Source organism: Octopus bimaculoides, chromosome 11 (genome assembly GCF_046866305.1).
Source record: "Octopus bimaculoides isolate indiv1 chromosome 11, ASM4686630v1, whole genome shotgun sequence".
Taxonomy (NCBI): Eukaryota; Metazoa; Mollusca; class Cephalopoda; order Octopoda; family Octopodidae; genus Octopus; species Octopus bimaculoides.
This window is the reverse complement of record NC_142938.1, coordinates 62,345,424-62,365,423: the sequence shown is the minus strand read 5'-3', so window position 1 is coordinate 62,365,423 and position 20,000 is coordinate 62,345,424. Positions and strand designations below refer to the sequence as shown.

Genomic DNA, 20,000 nt, shown 5'->3' with positions numbered 1-20,000 from the left:
GATTTTCTTTTATTCTTTTACTTGTTTCAGTCATTTGACAGCGGGCATGCTTGAGCAACGCCTTAAAGGGGTTTTAGTCGAAGAAATCAACTCTAGGGCATATTTTCTCTAAGCCTAGTACTTATTCTATCGATCTTTTTTGCCGAACTGCTAAGTTACGGAGACGTAAACACACCAACATCACTGGTGAAGTGATGGTGGAGATACAAACACAGACACAAAGACACATACACACACACACACAGACACAAAGACACACACACACACACACACACACACACACAAAGACACACACACACACACACACACATACACACACACATAGACGGGCTTCTTTTAGCTTCAGCCTCCTAAATCCACTCACAAAGCCTTGTTCGGCTCGTGGCTATAGTAGAAGGCACTTGCCCAAGGTGCTACGCAGTGGCACTGAACTCGGAACCATGTAGTAGTTGGTAAGCAAGCTACTTACCACACAGCTATGTTTGTCGGTATAAATAAATAAATGTATATATATATTATTTCTATCTATCTATCTATCTATCTATCTATCTATCTATCTATCTATCTATAATATATATATATATATATATATATATATATATATATATATGTATGTATGTATGTGTGTGTGTGTGTGTGTGTGTAGAAGGTTGAAAAAAAACACACGAGTTGGTATGTATAAAGAAAAAAGGTAGAAAATGCTTAAATAATTTTATCGTAAAAAACATTTCAGTACCTGTTTCAGTCATTGAGACTTTTTCAACTCTAAGTATGGAAAACAATTAAATTTGGGAAAAATTAAATGAAAAGTGTTTTAAAAGAATATTTGCATAGTATTCAAATACAAGGGGCATTTTGCTTGTTTCTGCCTGTTTCTGTCTCTATTGTTTACTCTTGTGAGTTCGAGGTCGTTGTGAATTTTTGGCAGAGAAGAAGAAGAAGAAGAAGAAGAAGAAGAAGAAGAAGAAGAAGAAGAAGAAGAAGAAGAAGAAGAAGAAGAAGAAGAAGAAGAAGAAGAAGAAGAGACAGGCAGAAACAAGGAAAATGCCCCTTGTATTTGAATACTATGCAAATATTCTTTTAAAAACTTTTCATTTAATTTTTCCAAAGTTTAATTGTTTTCCATACTTAGAGTTTAAAAAGTATCAATGACTGAAACCGGTACTGAAATGTTTTTATGATAAAATAATTTTAGCATTTTCTAACTTAACTGTTTTCGTTAAACTCCGAATGACCTGTCCGTGTTTTCCTCGTATCGTCTATCTGTATGTTTTGTCGCTAACTGTCTGGATGTTTTGCGTCCTTATCCCATTCTGTATTATTTTCACACATATATATATAGCGGCGTACGTACAACTTGTCTCTTATATGTATATACTAGCAGAGGCACCCGGCGTTGCTCGGGAATGAAATTGTTGCTTATATACTTGAAGAAAAAAAGGCAAAATATGCTGTATAGAAATTTGAGGACATTCTGTAGATGGACTCTCAGATGAATGATGGCTGGGCGCCTCTCATGAATGGGGAAAATTGAAGATGTGCCAAAAAGCCTCATTGGTACTTGGAAACTTTTACGAAAATTAAAATGGGGATCGTTGCCAGTGCCCCTGGACTGGCTCTTGTGCGGGTGGCACATAAAATACACCATTTCGAGCGTGGCCGTTGCCAGTACCGCCTGACTGGCCTTCGTGCGGGTGACACGTAAAAGCACCCACTACACTCTCTGAGTGGTTGGCGTTAGGAAGGGCATCCAGCTGTAGAAACTCTGCCAAATTAGATTGGAGCCTGGTGTTGCCATCCGGTTTCACCAGTCCTCAGTCAAATCGTCCAACCCATGCTAGCATGGAAAGCGGACGTTAAACGATGATGATGATGATGATTAAATGAAAAAAATGATTTACGTGAATATCCTCAGAAGAGTAATTGAAATAAATGGCGATTGTGGAGCCCCCCCCACGCACGCGCGCGCATACACACGTGTGTCTTTGTGAATATGTTTGTATACATTTATGTATGTGTGTGTTTGTAAGAGACAGAGTGTGAGTGAGAGAGAGGTTTGTTGTCATGTATACGTACATGCATAAATATACATACATCTTTGGATGTATGAATATGACAACACAGCCCTTGACTCACTCACACTCTGTCTCTTACAAACACGCACGCGCGCGCATACACACGTGTGTCTTTGTAAATATGTTTGTATACATTTATGTATGTGTGTTTGTAAGAGACAGAGTGTGAGTGAGTCAAGGTGTGTGTGTGTGCGTGTGTATGTGTGTGAGACAGAGTGAGAGAGCGGTGTGTATGTAGTATTTACTCTCTCTCTCTCTCCCTCATACACACACTCACACACAAAATAGAAAGTGAAGCTTTTTGCAGTTGTTACGTCAATACCGGAAGTTGACATTGAGGAACCTTTTTAAAAAAGTGAATCTTAAATATAAAGCAATATTATTTATTTTTAATTTAAAAAATCAAATGAAGAGCCTAAGATTTATCTGAGGTCAAATTATTCATGCATTACAAGTATGGAAGCATTTGGTGAAGTCAATTTCACGTGAAAAGCGATTACACACACATCTCTGTTTTATATATAGTATAGATATAGATGTATATACACAAACATACATACGATATATATATATATGTATATGAATGTATGTATGCATGGATGTATGTATGTATGTATGTGTGTATATATATGTGTTTAGTTACTTTTTTAATCTTTTGTAAGTCCATGAATCTTTTGTAAGTCGATTACATCAACCCCAATGTTTAAATGATATTTATTTTATCGATCCCGAAAGGATGAAAATCAAAAGGTCGACCATAGCGGAATTCGAACTCAGAACGCAAGGGCGAATGAAATACCGTTTAGCATTTTGCTCGGCGTGCTAACGATTCTGCCAGATCACCGTCTTTGCGGGGAAGAAATTTTGGCTGCTAGAAAAGTAGTTTTGTACATACGATGAAACTTTCTTTTACTCTTCTCTCGATTTCGGATGACAATGGATTCGAAAAATTGTAAGCACCAAGGACAATTCGAAGATCTGCGATTTTATAACTGGAAAAGAACAAATAAGACAACAATTTATATTTGAAAATGAAAATTTTTATCATAGAACAATGAGGATTAATGTTGTTTATGTTGTTATATTTTAGCGCCACAGGTAAACGAATGTATTGGGTATCGGAGAATTAGCCAAAACAGCAATCAAAGGTTCATAACCTCTACTCTTCGTTACCTTGCGTTCAGGATTAAAATGTATAACCTTGAAGTTATCTAGTTCTACATTTGAAGAAGATATTTTTGTATAGAGGAATTTACCATTATAAACAATAGCTTAAATGTAATAAATGCTGTTATATGTAAGCAGTTAGAGCGGTATTATTTGATGAGAGTTATATCACAGGAAGACGATGGAATGACTGAGTCGTCCGAGAGCCTGAAAGAATGTGTTGGATTATTTGTTTCGGCTTTTTGCTCTCTGAGTTAAAATCGCACTGAGGTTCACTCTTTCATTTCATTCTTTCGGGGTCGATAAACAAAAATACCAATTTGGTATTGGTGATGCACTCCTTTCCCTCCACCTATTGCATCCTTAACGTTCCACTGATTCAAGAGTGGGACAATAGAGAGTGTCTGTATCTGCTCTCGACTATCTTATCATCTAAAGTAACAAACGAAAATGAAGTACAAGCTACCACGTTACACTCACGAGTGGCGGCCATACATATAACACAAGGTAGTGTAATATATCCACTGTAAACAGTGGCAGTAATAGAAAATTGCTAAGTATTATACCAAAGTGTGGGTGTAAAAATCCATTATTATAATAAGTGGTAGTCTTCTTTAATCTTCTTGTTTCAGTCATTGTATTGCGGCCATGCTAGAGCACGACCTTCAAGGGTTTTAGTCGAACGATTCGACCCCGGTTCTGATCTTTGTTTGAAGCCTGGTATCTATACTATCGGCCTCTTATGCAGAACCGCTAAGTTACGGGAAAGTAAACAGACTAACATCGGTTATCATATTTTGGTGGGGAACAAGCTAAACACGAAAACACACAAAACTATATACACACATGCATACATACATGCATGCATACATACATATATACATAATACATACATACATACATACATACATACATACATACATACATACATATTATCGCTATTATATTCAATGTGACTGTAACAAAATTAAGGGAAACAGTAAGATGTACAGTGTAATGTAACACGCAAAGAAAATGTCTGGTCGAAATTTAACACTTGGGTTGGTTTTTAGATATGAAATAACTATTCAGGTGCTGTGACATATCTTCGATTATCCTCGATTGAATGTGCAACTATGAGAACAGCTATATAGAGGGTGTAATTCAAATCCGAACCAAGACATTCTGAAATTGGTGAGAGTGGAGAACATCATACCGGTTCAGGTGTCACGACATTCTGAAAAATTGGCGGTTTTATTGACTGTATTTATAGGCTGTGTTCATGGAAAGTTCTAGACGAGTATTTGAACAACAGCCGTTCATTAAATAAAATATCGGTTGCACACATGATCAAACTATGATTGAATGGTGGTTTGAGATCTGTACGTGGAAAAATGCGGGGTTGAATTCAATGCTACACCAGCCATCCTCCCAACGAGTTGTGAGGATTTTCTGAATTAAATGGCTCTTCTGGACTGAAGAAAAGAAGTTTTAAGGAAATTTGAAGTGATGGACGAAGAGCCTCAGGGTCTCGAACTGCTAAGTTGCGGAGACGTATACAAACCAACACTGGTTGTCAAATGATAGGAAGGGAAAACAAAGGCATATACACACATATATATATATGGCAGGCTTCTACAGTTTTCGACTATCAAATTTACTCTCAAGAGCATTGGTTGACCTTGGTCTATAGAAGAAGACATTAACCCAAAGTGCCACGCAGTGGGTCTCAATCTAGAACCACATGGTTGTAAAACTAGCTTCTTAACAATACAGCCATTTCTGCGCCTATTGTTGACAACAGTTTATAATATTTTTCTGTAATCACTACGCCGGGTCCTTCCCTCTCAAGGCGCCGTCCTTCTAGAATAGTGTTCAAGAGGAACATTAATAGTATCAATCTGATTTGTCTAGGCTGGCGTGTGAAGGCCACGGTCGCTGTGCCTCTCTTCCAGAACCGGCAGTAAAATATCGACAAGAACATATTTGACTAAACAATCTGTCAACCGAACATTGGAGCATCTATGTGGTCGTTCGATGTACTAGAAACACCAAACAAATTCCCTTCAAAGTCATTCAACTATTCTTTTCTAAAAATGGACAGATTGGACCATAAAACTTTTGATCATAGATCTATTGAATCCATGCCGAATCGGGACATTACAACAAAGCAACAATATCAACAACGATAATTGAAAGATATTAACAATTGTCAATATATAGCGTAGGAGTGGCTGTGTGGTAAGTAGCTTGCTTACGAACCACATGGTTCCGGGTTCAGTCCCACTGCGTTGCACCTTGGGCAAGTGTCTTCTACTATAGCCTCTGGCCGACCAAAACCTGGTGAATGGATTTGGTAGACGGAAACTGAAAGAAGCCCGTCGTATATATGTGTATATATATGTGTGTGTGTGTGTGCGTGTGCGTGTGTGTGTGTGTGTGTGTGTGTTTGTGTGTCTGTGTTTGTCCCCCTAGCATTGCTTGAGACCCGATGCTGGTGTGTTTATGTACCCGTAACTTAGCAGTTTGGTAAAAGAGACCGATAGAATAAGTACTAGGCTTACAAAGAATAAGTCCTGGGGTCGATTTGCTCGATTAAAGGCGGTGCTCCAGCATGGCCACAGTCAAATGACTGAAACAAGTAAAAGAGAGAGAGTAAAAGAGTATATAGTGCGGAACTAGAGCGGCGTGCTGGCAGAATTGTTAGCACGCCGGAGAAAATGCTTAGCAGCATTTCGTCTGCCTTTACATCCTGAGTTCAAATTCCACCGTGGTCCTCTTTGCATTTTATCCTTTCGGGGTCCATAAGATAAGCACCAGTTGAGCAATGGAGTCGATATAATCGACTTAGCCCCTTTCCCAAAATTGAGAGAGTTGAATAGAAAGAACACTTTACAGGGAGGAAAAATTTCACGAAAACATAACAAACGTCAATCTTTTCTATTTAACTATGGACATACCTATGTAACGCAACGCACTCCTTGTGTGTATGTGTGTGTGTGTCTTTGTTTTCGTGTTTGTCCCCACTACGACACCGCTTTCTTTATGGCCCGGTTGTTTTGTGATTTAGCAAAAGTTACCAATGTGGTGCTCCATCATGGCTGCAGTTCTATGACTGAACGAGTTAAATGATAAAAGAGAAAAGCTGTGGGGAGTTGATCCGGCGTGAAATTGCAGCTAAATCTCTATCAAATCACAATCTACTATTTCAAATATAGAAGGATACATTGAATAATATAAAGCTAGATTCACTATAAAAATAAAATATATGTAAAAAAAAAAATCCCCCAAAACTAGATGGTTCCAGCTGGAACGCCTCCGATCACAAGTAGCTTAGTTTCATCAAACAGCGATAGTAATGATTTAAAATTTTCGCACAAGGCCAGCAATTTCGGGTAGGAGATAAGTCAGACTGACCCCTGGGTTCAACTTAACTGGTACTTATTTTATCGACCCCGATAGGGTGAAAGGATCAAACAACAATAATAATACTAACTCATCGACTTATTTGTTGAGTCCATGAATCAATAAAGCTGCTTCTATGTGGTCGTTTGATCTGTTAGAAATACCAGCCAATTTTCCCTTCAAATCTCACTCTACCTTCCTAAAGAGGAAAGGGTAGGGAAGACACATTAGATTATGTAGTCTTAGATAAATTTAGAAAGAGAAGATAGGTACGGCTGTAAAGCCTTTGGCCGAATGCCTGCTCCAATGCCTGGGGCTAAACAACGACAACACAAACGAGATCAACTTATTTACCCACACACTCTATGGTATGTGGGTAATCATGATGGTGGTGATGGTGTTGATGATGATGTTGGTGTTGGTGAAGACTATGGTGAGGATGATGATGAAAGGATGGGAGTTGTAGTGGTAGTGGTAGTGACGGCGGTGATGACAACGACGGCAACGACTATGAAAATGAGGGTGCAGTGGCAATTTTGGCAATGGTAGTGATGGTAGTAGTGGTGATGTTGATGATGATGACTACGGTGACGACGGTGGTGGTATTGGTGGTGATAGTGGTCAAGGTGAATGGCGTTGCATAGTTACTCAGTTACACAATGACTTGCTGTTAGGATCCATTGGTCAGTAATGAGTGTTCCACCGCAGATATGTTCATAGACACCAAAATCGTTGAACCATTGGATGCTAACTTGCCACGGCCACGACCCGGGTAAGGAAGGATAAGCAGGAACGATGTGAGCAAGAATTTGGTCACCGCAGACTCCTGTAATATAAAAATAATAATAATAATAATAATAATAATAATAATAATGATAATAATAATAATAATAATAAAAATAATAATAATAATAATAATAATAATAATAATAATAATAATAATAATAATAATAATAATAATAATAATAATAATAATAAATTAAGGCGGCAAGCTGGCAGAAACGTTAGCACGCCGGACGAAATGTTTAGCGGTATTTCGTCTGTCTTTACGTTCTGAGTTCAAATTCCATCGAGGTCGACTTTGCCTTTCATCCTTTCGGGGTCGAGAAATTAAGTACCAGTTGCGTACTGGAGTTGATCTAATGGACTAGCCCCTCCCCCCAAATTTCGTAGAGTAGAAAATAAAAATAATAATAATAATAATAATAATAATAATAATAATAATGGGTATCATGTACCTTGTTTTGTAAGTGGTATCATGTACATTGTTTTGCCTTAGTATAAAAGATGGGCAACGGCAAATATTCTGCTTGTCAGTTGTTTGACGTTAACCAGTTGAATATGTTCCTTAGTGATTGACGATATGTGCATCTCTGATCACGAGCAGAAGTAGTGGGAGAGCATCAAAGCCATGTGTTGAGAAGAATTCTTTGCGAGTTGAATAATTCACCTCTGGAAACATGGGTGCTTTGTTTATCTTCCTTAAACAAACCTTACTCAGGAACATAAAGAAAATTCTAACTGGGTCCCACCTGCAAGGTCATGCACTGTTTGTTTTGATATAAGATCACCATATCGCTCACATATGGTTGTGAAGCATGTGCCTGGTGTACTCTTATTAGACGGGTTACCATGATGGATATATTGGCTTCGTATATTTGTACTCATGTGGAAATTTGATGGCATGTATTGCTCTCATAATAATAATAATAATAATAATAATAATAATAATAATAATAATAATAATAATAATAATAATAATAATAATAATAATAATAATAATAATAATGCAAAAGAAATAGATAGAGAAAAATCCCAGCAATGTTTGAGAAGGGATTAAGTCGATTACATCTACTCCAATACATAACTGGTACTAATCTTATCGACCCCAAAAGGATGAAAGGCAAAGTCGACCTCGCCGGAATTCGAACTCAAAACCTAACAGCAGACGAAATACCGCTAAGCATTTCGCCCGGCGTGCTAACGATTCTGCTAACTCGCCGCTTCCAATAATAATAATAATAATAATAATAATAATAATAATAATAATAATAATAATAATAATAATAATAATAATAATAAGAAGAAGAAGAAGAAGAAGAAGAAGAAGAAGAAGAAGAAGAAGAAGAAGAAGAAGAAAGTTTTAAAAATACGGCAATTGTTCCCGTGATTATCGGAGCTTTGGAAATAATTGCCACATAGCTCGGTTAAGCACTATGGCCAAATACTAGAAAACCCAAAAGTAGAGTTAACCGCCCTATAATGAGCGAGCGTACTATATTGGCGGGCCAATTTTCCATGAAATTAAAGCTCATCAGTGGTACTACAGCATCACTGATAGTTAAGTCAAATCCTGCTTGCCAGTGTACAGATTTTACCATAAGAATTAATGGCTGATTTAGCAACATGTAATGTAAAAGTCATAAAATAATACAGGTGATATGACGAAATATAAAACCAAAAAGGAAATATGCAGTTATCACTAATAGTGACGTAGAGTGCATGGAATCACCTACATTGCTAGAAATAAGAGTCAAAGACCCTTATAACCACAAACATAGCACAAGTCTATGTAAATGCCCCATAGCAAGCGAGGGTTCTATATTGGCGGGCCAATTTCTCTTGAAATTAAATCTCACCAGAGGAGTTAACCGCCCCATATCGAGCGAGAGTAGCACTGGTGGACTTTAATCTCAAGTGAAATTGGCCCGCCAATGGGGCGGTTAACTCCCCTGTCAGCACATAGACATGTGCTATGTTTGTGGCTATAAGGCTGTTTGACTCTTATTTTTAGCAATGTAGGTGCTTCCATGTACCCTCAGTCACTATTAGTGACAATTGTGTGTGTGTGTGTGTGTGTGTGTGTGTGTGTGTGTGTGTACACACATGGGAGGTGTTCATTAAAGATTTCCCTTGACCTATTTTCTAAGGACTGGGATGCACGAAACTTGGCATAATTATTAGTCCTTCTCTACATAGCCACAACCAATGGTGACACATTTTCCCCATTGTTTTATGCAGCTGCGAAGACCTCGTCTGTAGAAGTTTGTAGAATGCTTCTTTACCTCGGAAAAAAGTTCATCATCCGAAATGTGCTTTCCCTTCTACAAAGACTTCATAGTTGGAAAGAGGTAGAAGTCAGAGGGTGCGTGGTCGGGAGAGTAAGGGGGATGCAGAAGAATTTCCTAGCCGCAGGAGTGTGCTTTTATCCGGGCAACATGCACATTATGCACTGGGGCGATGTCTTGGAGGAAGCAAGCTCCTTTAGTCAGCATACCACGCCTCTCTGCTTTGATGGGCTCCCGAAATTTCTGCAGCAGAAAAGCATAATATACCCGGTTAATGGTGCTGTTCTTTGCCAGAAAATCCACCATTACTACTCTGCGCTGGTCCCAAAAGACTGTATCACCTTGCCTGCTGAGGGTTGCACACGAGCCTTCTTTGGAGGTGGCGAGATATCATACTTTCATTGCTTCGTCTGTATTTTAGTCCCAGGATCATAGTGATTGACCCATGTTTCATCTTCAGTGATAAGTGCCGAAAAAGTCATCCTCGCTTTCTTGGCACATTGCCAAAAGAGCGTGAGTGCAATTGGCTCTTTCCTGCTTCTGAAAAAGTGTGAACATCCGGGGAATCCCTCATGCAGAGAACTTCCGCATGTGCAAATGTTCATGAATGATTTTTTTCCACAGATCCTACACTTATCTTTATTTCTTGGGCTAGTTGCCGAATAGTTATGTGGCCATCATCCAAAATGCCGGCGTTCACTTTATGAATGGTGTCGTCATCAATGACGGAACGTGGTCGTCCAGGAATAGGAGCAATTTACACTGATGTCTGACTACAGTTCAATAGGTGATGCCTATTGACTACGTGATTGACTACGTCGTATGATGGTGCATCATTACCATAAACTTCTTTCATCTCACTGAAAGTCTCTTTTAGTGTACGACCTGATGACTGATCTGCTTTGAGCTGCCTCCATTATAAACACCTTAGTCCACTTCAGCAGCTGTAAAAGTCCAACGAATACTAGTGGAAAGCTACAATTTACAATGTGACATGTGGAGACATGTATGATTATACCTGTACAAGTTCCGTTTCCTGCAATAACCGGATGTAGGTATGGGGGAAATCTTTAATGAATACCCCTTATGTGTGTGTGTGTGTATGTGTGCATGTTTGTGTATGTACACACACACACGCATATATATATATATATATATATATATATATATATATATATATATGTGTGTGTGTGTGTGTGTGTGTGTGTGTGTGTGTGTGTGTGTGTGTGTATGTATATCCGCATGTATGTATTTATATATATATATATATATATATATATATATATATATATATATATATATATATATATATATATATATATATGTATGTATGTATGTATGTATATGTATGTATGCAGGTATATATATTTATATCTATATAGGCACTTTTAATAAATACTTTTCTCTCGAATCACACAATCGGCATGTGTATTGACAGATCTCTCGTTGACCTATATTATATCAAGTTGCGATATAATATAGGTCAAACAATCTACTTCCCGTCACCTCCAAACATAGCCATTCATATACAGGAGAGTTGAGAGGATATCTATACTTGTGATTACATAGGCCCCTAAAACAAATAGTAGAAGCATAGTACAACCTACTAGTGGGGTGGAGGCGATCTTCATCGGACAACGTTTTCATGAGGGTAAAACTTTTGGGTTTGGTGTATAAGTTTGTATATGCTTGTGGTCCGCGGGGGTGCCACTGCAGGGCACAAAATCTAGCAACGCTATTTGTATAGGTACCAGATCTTTTGTGAAAGCTGTCTGTCATAAATTAGTGTTATTCTTCTTGAGCGGTTAGATACGCTACTCATCCTGTTTTAATCCTCTGTTATACTATAATCCTGTTAACATGTAGGAGACTCAGTACTTGACTGGTATTTTATTTTATTTAGGAGATTGAAAGGCAAATTTGATATCATTGCGGATTTGAACCTCAAACTTAAACATCCGCAGCTAAATGCAAAAGATATTTTATTCAACGTTCTAACGATTTTATCTATCCCCACATAATTATAGATGAGAAAGTGGACTTAAGTACAGGCCCTATGGAATAAAATAGTTGCTTTTATATAGTCATACTGAACATGGTCAAAACTGTTTCAGCCGTCCTCTTTTTATATCTATGACTCTTTTACTCTTTTACTTGTTTCAGTCATTTGACTGCGGCCATGCTGGAGCACCGCCTTTAGTCGAGCAAATCGACCCCAGGACTTATTCTTTAGAAGCCTAGTACTTATTCTATTGGTATCTTTTGCCGAACCGCTAAGTTACGGGGACGTAAACACACCAGCATCGGTTGTCAAGCGAAGTTGGGGGGACAAACACAGACACACAAACATATACACGCACATATATATATATATATATATATATATATATATATATATATATATATATATATATATATATATATATATACGACGGGCTTCTTTCAGTTTCCGTCTACCAAATCCACTCACAAAGCTTTGGTCGGCCCGAGGCTATAGTAGAAGACACTTGCTCAAGGTGCCACGCAGTGGGACTGAACCTAGAACATGTGGCTGGTAAGCAAGCTACTTACCACACAGCCACTCCCGCAAATACTTCCTTTATAATACGGCAGGATGTAATTTTCGGGAGATTTGTTACAATTTCTAGACGGTCGAGTGACCGCGTAGAACCTTCCCTAATTGTTTCAAGAATTCAGAGTTTCGTGAAAGGACCAAATATTCTTCAGAGCCGAGTGCTTCGTTCCCAGCATGAAGCCCAGTTAATATATCGAGCAGTAAAATGGACAGTCAAGGGTATTAAAAGAAGTGGAACAGTTATGCCAAAAAGACAGAGAACAATGCAAAAAGAAAGAGAAGACCCAGACTGAGCAGATTTTAAAACTGAGGTACAGGATAGATAAGACGAGTGAGAATAAACGGATAGCTTTTGCATCAAAGTGGCTTTGCAGACAGTAAAAGTTTTGATTATAAAGTGCGGTCTTCTGACATAAAAGAACATATCAGACGCAGCCCAATTTCAGTAACGCATATTCAGGGGAAGAAACCTCTTAGAACATTCTCCCTTTGCGTGCTTAAATCGTTTTCATAGGCTTGTATTAAACGTTCCTGTTTGCTTTCAGAATTTTAGTTAGCCTTTGTTTCATGCGTTCCGAGTAATGTATAGCTTTCCTTTCGTAAATCCCAAATGACTCTGATGCTGGGAAAAATATTGGGAATGTGTACCATTTATGATGCATGAATGCGAGAAAAATGTCTTACGTATCACATGTGATACACAAGACAGGCAAAGGGTTAAAGCATATAGCATAAGCTCACCTTAGCGAATAAGACCCGGGGTGGTGTGTTTGAGACATTTTAGACGAAAAAAGTGCGTTTTGTATGCCATAAAATACAATAGACTTTAATTGCAATAATGAAGGCAACAGAAAAGTATTCCCTTACCTGTGTAGTTTAGAGGTATACTCGGAGTAGTGGTAATCGTTGGTTTGTAATCAATTTCTTTTGTAACACAGCCTTGCCATTCTAATTGCCAGGAGCGTATACAGCATTTTAGTGTTAATGAAAATATATTAGCATCTCTACAAAGTCCCTTATATACTCGTCCGTTCAGACAGAGAAAATATCGGCTTGGATTCCAATAATTCTTTAACCAGTGCGTTTCACATTTCCTACAAGGTAGAATTGGTCGACATGCTACAATAGCTGAACATAACATTGGCTTGTGCTGTGATACTATGGAGGCTATGAAAAGTAACATTATCAAACGGCCAACGCTCCGTAGAGACATGGATGATAGAGCGAAATTGAAAATATGTCGTGTAATAGACATGATTATGATTTTGAAGTGATTTATCTATTATTGATATAGACTCTATTTTGTTAGTCGTATGTGTGCATGTTCGTGCGCGTGTTTGTGTGTGTATATGTGTTTGTGTATGTGCGTGTGTCTGTGTGTAAGTGTGTGTGCACTTGTGCAAATAGCGAAGAAAAAGTAGAAACTATCAATTGGATAGACAGGATAAGAAAGCAGAAACGCTTTCTCCCCATTTCTCTCTTTCTTTCTCTCTCTCTCTCTCTCTCTCTCTCTCTCTCTCTCTCTCTCTCTCTCTCTCTCTCCCTCTCTCTCTCTCTCTCTCTCACACACACACACACACACACACACACACACACACACACACACACACACACACACACACACACACACACACATGCAGACATTTATTTACACTTACACTCACATACTTAAATGTGCATGTGTATGTATGTATACGTATCTCTTTCTCTTTCTCCCCCCCTTCTCTCTCTCTCTCTCTCTCTCTCTCTGTATATATATATATATATATATATACATACATCTAGACGTATGTATGTATTTCACTACCCCCCTCTCTCTTTATATATACATACGTATACAATGTGTATGTATATGTATGCATGCATACACGTATGTAATATTTTTCCCAAATAAAACCAAAATAGTCCAAAAGAACGCCAAGATTAAATAAATCACGGGAGCAACGAAAGAAACAACCAAATCAAGTAATAGGAATACAAATAATAAAATAATAAAATAATTATGAAATAAAACATACACGTACGTACGAACGCAAAGATGAAACACCACACTCACTCACACACACACACACATTCATTCTAACGCGTACGTGCGCGCATCGAGAAAGCAATGACAAATCTTTTTATGGTTTTTTTTTCTCGATAATTTGATCTTTTATACTTTTAATGTTTTTTCTTTCTTTACTTCCTGTTAAAATATGTTAATAAGACTTCAAATTGTCAATTTTATACTGTACACAGAAAAAGTAAAAGTAAAACGAAAAAAAAAAGAAATGAAATCAAAGCCAAGTAATAGTTTAAATCGACAAGTGTGTATAAGGCCAATACAGCGTATAAATAGTTCTTTGATATTCACTTCACTACGTTGTTTGCTAAAGGAGACACCATTTTAAGAGTTCACAAAGGCCTTTGGGCTCTCTTGCTTCTACTTCTTACAATTGTGTCCGTTCTCGTTGCAGTTTGTTGTTGTTGTTGTTGCTACAGTTGCTGCTATTGCTGCTGCTGTTGTAGTTGTCGTTGTTATATTTGTTTCGTCAGGAAGGCGTGTGGCTTTGTGGTTAGGGTGTTTAGATTACGATAACAACGTCGTGGGGTGGTTTGAGTCCTTGACTTGTTAGTGCGTTGTTTCTGCCAATAAAGCACTTTATTTCACGTTGCTTCAGGTTAAGATTTTCCACCTCCTCCTCCATGTCATCATCATCATTATTATCATCATTATCATCATTGTCGACATCATCATCATCAGTTTCAATTGGCGTCTGTTTTCCATGGTGGTACGGGTGGACGGTTTGACAAGATCCGACGACCTGTGAGGATGCGCCGAGCATGCTTTCAACGGATGGATACCCTTCCTAACCTCCAACCATTTTACTGTGTATACTGAATGCTTTTCTCATGCCAGTGACACTAGTGGGGTCTCCATGTAAACCGCAGTACAAAAAGAGCAGAAAGCTCTTTTTTTCCATCTAGCTGAAACATTCTGGACGTTCCACTGGATTTTCACTGCGAGGTCAGAGAGAACGGGGTTCTACGTCTGCTCGTAGCTGCACAGACACCTATAACAATATTAAAAAGCAAAGATAATGCGACTAAGATACCATTGATTACGTATGACAGTTACGAGTTGTCTCAACACAGATCAGTTTTAATAAAGTAGATTTAGTAGCTTGAACAGTTACATACAAGACCCGCATTTGGTTGCTCTTTAAGATAAAGTTTGCACATATCTTCTACGACATAAGACCAGCTATCAGCTAAGTCGATCGTAAGAATGTACTTGTCCCTTTTCTTCGACTGAGAAAGGTTAGCACTTTCATTTTGTTATACTGTTGTATAAGAGAATTTGTGGTGAATAAAACTGAATATTGTGAAAACATCTCTATTTTTGGGCAAACTCTCGTCAGCATCCATTTCTGCTTAGAGAAGAAGGGTAGAGAGAAAGATACTGCTCTCCAACTGATTTAACAAAAAGCGGAATGGCGGAATGGGATTTCCAGTCGTAGATGACACATAAAGGTTCTGAAATTTCTGACTGAAGAATCTTACAATTTGCACAAATATTTGTGGTATAGATTAGCTCACTTCCTCCAGCAATCAATATTTCCATACAGGTGAACGGTGTGCTACACATCCGGTTTCGAAGTGATCGCAGCGCATTGTGAAATGAGGTGTTTTACTCAGGAACACAATCGTGGCTGTAATACTCTAAATATTACGTCACGCGACTTCACTTACTCAGCTGAAAGGTTAGTAAGAATAGCAAGAATGGTCTGGATAATTTATTCAGTTTCAGCATTACTCTTGTAGACTCAAGAATATAGCGGGGTGAGGGCACTTGTCCTTGACAGAATCTAGGAACTGTAGGGGTTCATTGATTGGCATTAGTTGGTTGTCCCAAAGTTTGGAGACCCCATTTCATTCCTATTGTTTTCCTGCCAGTTTTTTCCATAACAATAGTCAACAAAACTTTGCTACTATTAGTCGAAATAGTGCTCATTGGTAATTTGGGAGCGCTGATTCCGAATCTACAATCATTTTTACTGTAGCACGTCAGGTTTTTGCGCTATCATTGTTATACTCCTACCAAAAATACAATAATGTGATAATTCATGACAAATATAATCAACATGTTAAGCGTAGATTACCGTTATTTGGCATAAGAACAATAGCAACTAGATGGAAAAGTAACTCTAAAACCAATAAAACACAAAACAAAAGTGTAAAGTGAATATTATTTTTATGTTTTTCAAAAATAGCTTTGGCGTCTTCCTTTACGCTTATGTTGCGTGTTCATTTCTCGTTTTAAAAACCAGCAGTAGTCCGTCAGCATGTTTGGTGTAAGTCTGCCTTTGTAGCGGTATTCTAGCTCTTTGATTTGTTGATGAAATCATTCCCCATGCTCATCACTTACATCACCCATATTGGGTGGAAAGAAATCAAGATGAGAGTGGAGAAAATGAATTTTTAGAGACATTTTAGCCCCAAGTTGCTTATAAGCTTTCAAATAATCATTCACAATTTCAACATAGATGATTTTTCATTTTCCAAAAACTTTTGTTTATAAGAGAAACAAACTATTCCTAAGCAGTTTTCTCTAGTGAGGTTAATTTTTCTTGAAAAAGCTCATCATAAATTAGTGTGCGAATTTCTGGTCGATTAAAAACATCAACTTTGATCTTAGCTTCACTCTTCCTAGAAACAAAATGCAGTGCTTTATTCACTTAAACTATTTTTGCTAAAATATGAAGGAGTATTGGAATACTTTTAGCTGCATGAACACGGGTAAGCTCCCGCCGCTTACCCGTGGACCCGTGGACCCGTGGATCCGCGGCCCGGATAGAACACGGTTGGTTTTGTTGGATCATATCACCCGCGTTATAGAGAGGGAGCACTGTAAAACCTAATATCAATAGCCTACTGTGAGGAGAACTTTACTATAACTACAGTGATAACAAAGTAAAATAAATTCTCATCTTATGTGCCAATTTAACAGGTAGCCTACATATCCCTCTATCAGCACTTCTTTTTGTTTCAGTTGAGTATATGAATGAAAATCGAATGCAAATAGCCTACTATTTTGTCTATATTACCAGTTGGTTGAAAATCTGATGCTGCGAATAACTAAAAAAATACTACGGGTGCTATCTGAAAAGTAATGTCAGATTCGGATTCAGCACACTAAAATTACCCCAAATCAGCTGAAAAAGTTTAAATAGCATGAGAGAATTTTTTTCATTCCACAGTATAATCTGTTCATTTTTGTAATATGTATTTGTAATATTCCTTCATTTACAGCCAGAATACTGAGAAGTTTCAGCGTGCTTTACTTAGGCTACGTAAGTTACAAAATAATTGTTGTTTGTTTATTCTTCTGGAGAAAAGGTTTTTGTGAGATTTTTAAAGTCCATTTTGTTTGTGGGGCTCGGGTTAACCAAGACATTGAAAGGCTGGTTGGTTCCTTCGTCCATTTGGAGCAAAATAATTACTAAAAGTTTTTTCTTCCGAAAAACTTTTTTTTTTTAAATATTAAACGTGGCGGTAATTTTGACATCCAACTAGTGAGAAGGACATATGTCTAGACTAAGAAGAGGCCCGAAAGATAGCCAAGCATCATACGTGGTCCTCTAACGAGTATTCATTATTATCGATTTATATGGGAAAGCAATAACTAAGATGAGCTTCACAAGTGAACCATCAAAAATTCTAAGATTTTAGAAGAGAACGAGGAAGTCATTAGCACAAAATCAACTCCCTACAAAAACTTGTCAGAGTGAAAATTAGGAACAGAGTTGCTGCTCACAATAGAGAAACTAAAAAAGCTTCGCTCCTTCGTCAATTTGGAAGGAGTAAACTCAATAAGAGTTGTGGGAGAGGTAGCAGGGGACACAGATGTTACACTTGCGGTTACTCTAACCAGCAGAGCACTTTCTATCTCCAGACAAAAGGAGTCAAAGCACTATGACTTCAGCACCACCATTACAACAATTCAGCTGTAGTAGCAACACCACAACCAACAGCAACAATAACAGTGGTAAGCAAAGTAGCAGCAATAAAAACATAAAAAACCAAAACCATAACCGGAATATCGAAAGGAATTAACGTCATCCACTTCACAACAGCAACATCCAAAGATATGCAGTCACTCTTAGCGCAACACCCCCAGAGACACAAATGACAAATACTATCCATCAACCAGTCTTTTCATTTCTCAATGATTCTCCCTCAAATGGTGAAGAAAAGGAGGACGGTAAAATGAGACAAAACTCACGGGGCTGGGAGAGAGACGTGTCGAAATGTTGCTGTACATCACAAGAATAGAGGTGATCAACACCATTATAAAAGATACAATAATAAGCAAAGTTGCCAGTCTCACCCAGAAATGGGCTAAGAGGAAAATCCCGTAAGTGTCAGGCAGGAATAGAAAACGCATACACCACTTCCGTTATACATTACCACCTGACCGTTGTATTTTGCTTTAGCTTTCGTCGTCCGCCCAGGTTGAAGCGTCTGTTCTTGTGCAAGGGATACCTTCTATTGCAAGGCTGCCATCTGCTATCAACATTCAGAGCACAAACACTAGGGCTGCGACATCTATATTCTTAAACGGTGAACAGATTTAATTGCTTTTGCCAGACACGTATTTTTACAACTTGTCTCCTAGACGGAGTCGCAGTTCTGGTTCAAGCAAGGATTTATACGAGGTGCATGGTAACTAGAATATTGTTTGCTGCTCACGACAGTTGGACACTGCGGTAGATGGAGCTTCCATACTGGCATTCTTTTGAGGACTACCGATGGTAAAGGATCATGACGTTCTCTGAGAAACTCAGTGTAAATATCAACGCGAATCAAATGATGATTAGTTCCAGAGAGCTTTCGAGCCAGGAACTATGGATAGCCTCCAGGAATTCCTGGTCTAGCAGTATTTCTGATTCAAGGAATGCTCTAGAGACATGAAAGTGTTGTCAGCCATATCTGTCTGAAATACATGCAGAGCGACGAAACCACTTTGTATGTGTATTCGTTTAGAACTCGTACATTGTTAATCTGTTGTCTCAAGCAGGGAATATTTGTCAATCAACCGTGTCTATCATGAAAATATCTTCGCCACCTTTCTTTCACCTGAAAGCGCAAGCATGTTCTTTTGTCTCAGTCGCTGCTCTCTATTTGCGAATCTTGTTTGTTGGAATTTTCTTGCAATTTTTTTGTTACTCTCGCTTTTGCACTTTTACGTATGACACGCAAACGTGTATGTTGTCTTTTTCACTGTCTTTTTCTCACTAAAAACGAAATCATCATCGTCATCCTTATTATCACAAGTAGTAGTAGTAGTAGTAGTAGTAGTAGTAGTAGCGTTCATTGTCTTAGCTGAATGTTATTTTAGGTGCTCCGTAAGTTATTGTTTCCTTAGAGAGCTGTAATTCTTAATTTTATTGTTTCATCTTTTTTAAGAAAATCGAGCTATCAGAAGCTTGTCGACTTCTTTAGTTATTCTTCCGACGGAAAACTAATATTTTTCAATCAAGACAACAATCTCTAAGACGGCTTCCACGTTTTATTTCTAGTGAAGAAAACGAAGAAAAGCGATTGGGAATGTCGCTACAGTCAAAACCTTTTACGCGGTACTACCACTGCAGGAGTAACTAGCAACTATGATAGCAGTGTCAATAGCAACAATAGCAGCCGTAATATTGATGTGTCCCTTAGAGCTGTAGATAGAAGTAAAACTGC

General features: G+C 38.1%; 3 protein-coding genes across 6 annotated transcripts in view; 2 read left to right on the top strand and 1 right to left on the bottom strand.

Moving 5' to 3' along the window:
• LOC106868563 (elastase-1) overlaps nt 1-13,792 on the bottom strand; it is a 24,079-nt gene extending 10,287 nt beyond the window's left edge. Inside the window, exons 1-3 of the mRNA XM_089360210.1 lie at nt 13,137-13,792; nt 7,275-7,452; nt 2,971-3,067 (exon numbers count right to left, since the gene is read on the bottom strand). Coding sequence (XP_089216336.1) covers nt 2,971-3,067; nt 7,275-7,452; nt 13,137-13,524 — 663 coding nt within the window. The 5' untranslated portion in view covers nt 13,525-13,792. The remainder of the gene's footprint in view (nt 1-2,970; nt 3,068-7,274; nt 7,453-13,136) is intronic.
• LOC106870377 (thyrotropin-releasing hormone receptor) overlaps nt 1-20,000 on the top strand; it is a 101,467-nt gene that overhangs the window by 19,887 nt on the left and 61,580 nt on the right. The window contains exon 2 of one of the 2 annotated variants that reach the window (XM_089360205.1): nt 17,565-17,605. The exons of the other annotated variant lie outside the window; for it this stretch is intronic. The gene's annotated coding sequence lies outside the window, so the exon portion shown is untranslated. The remainder of the gene's footprint in view (nt 1-17,564; nt 17,606-20,000) is intronic. 2 annotated transcript variants of the gene reach the window in all.
• Nucleotides 1-20,000, top strand: part of LOC106870376 (uncharacterized) — a 75,731-nt gene that overhangs the window by 32,821 nt on the left and 22,910 nt on the right. For 2 of the 3 annotated variants that reach the window (XM_089360208.1, XM_089360207.1), the window contains exon 2: nt 17,565-17,605. The exons of the other annotated variant lie outside the window; for it this stretch is intronic. The gene's annotated coding sequence lies outside the window, so the exon portion shown is untranslated. The remainder of the gene's footprint in view (nt 1-17,564; nt 17,606-20,000) is intronic. 3 annotated transcript variants of the gene reach the window in all.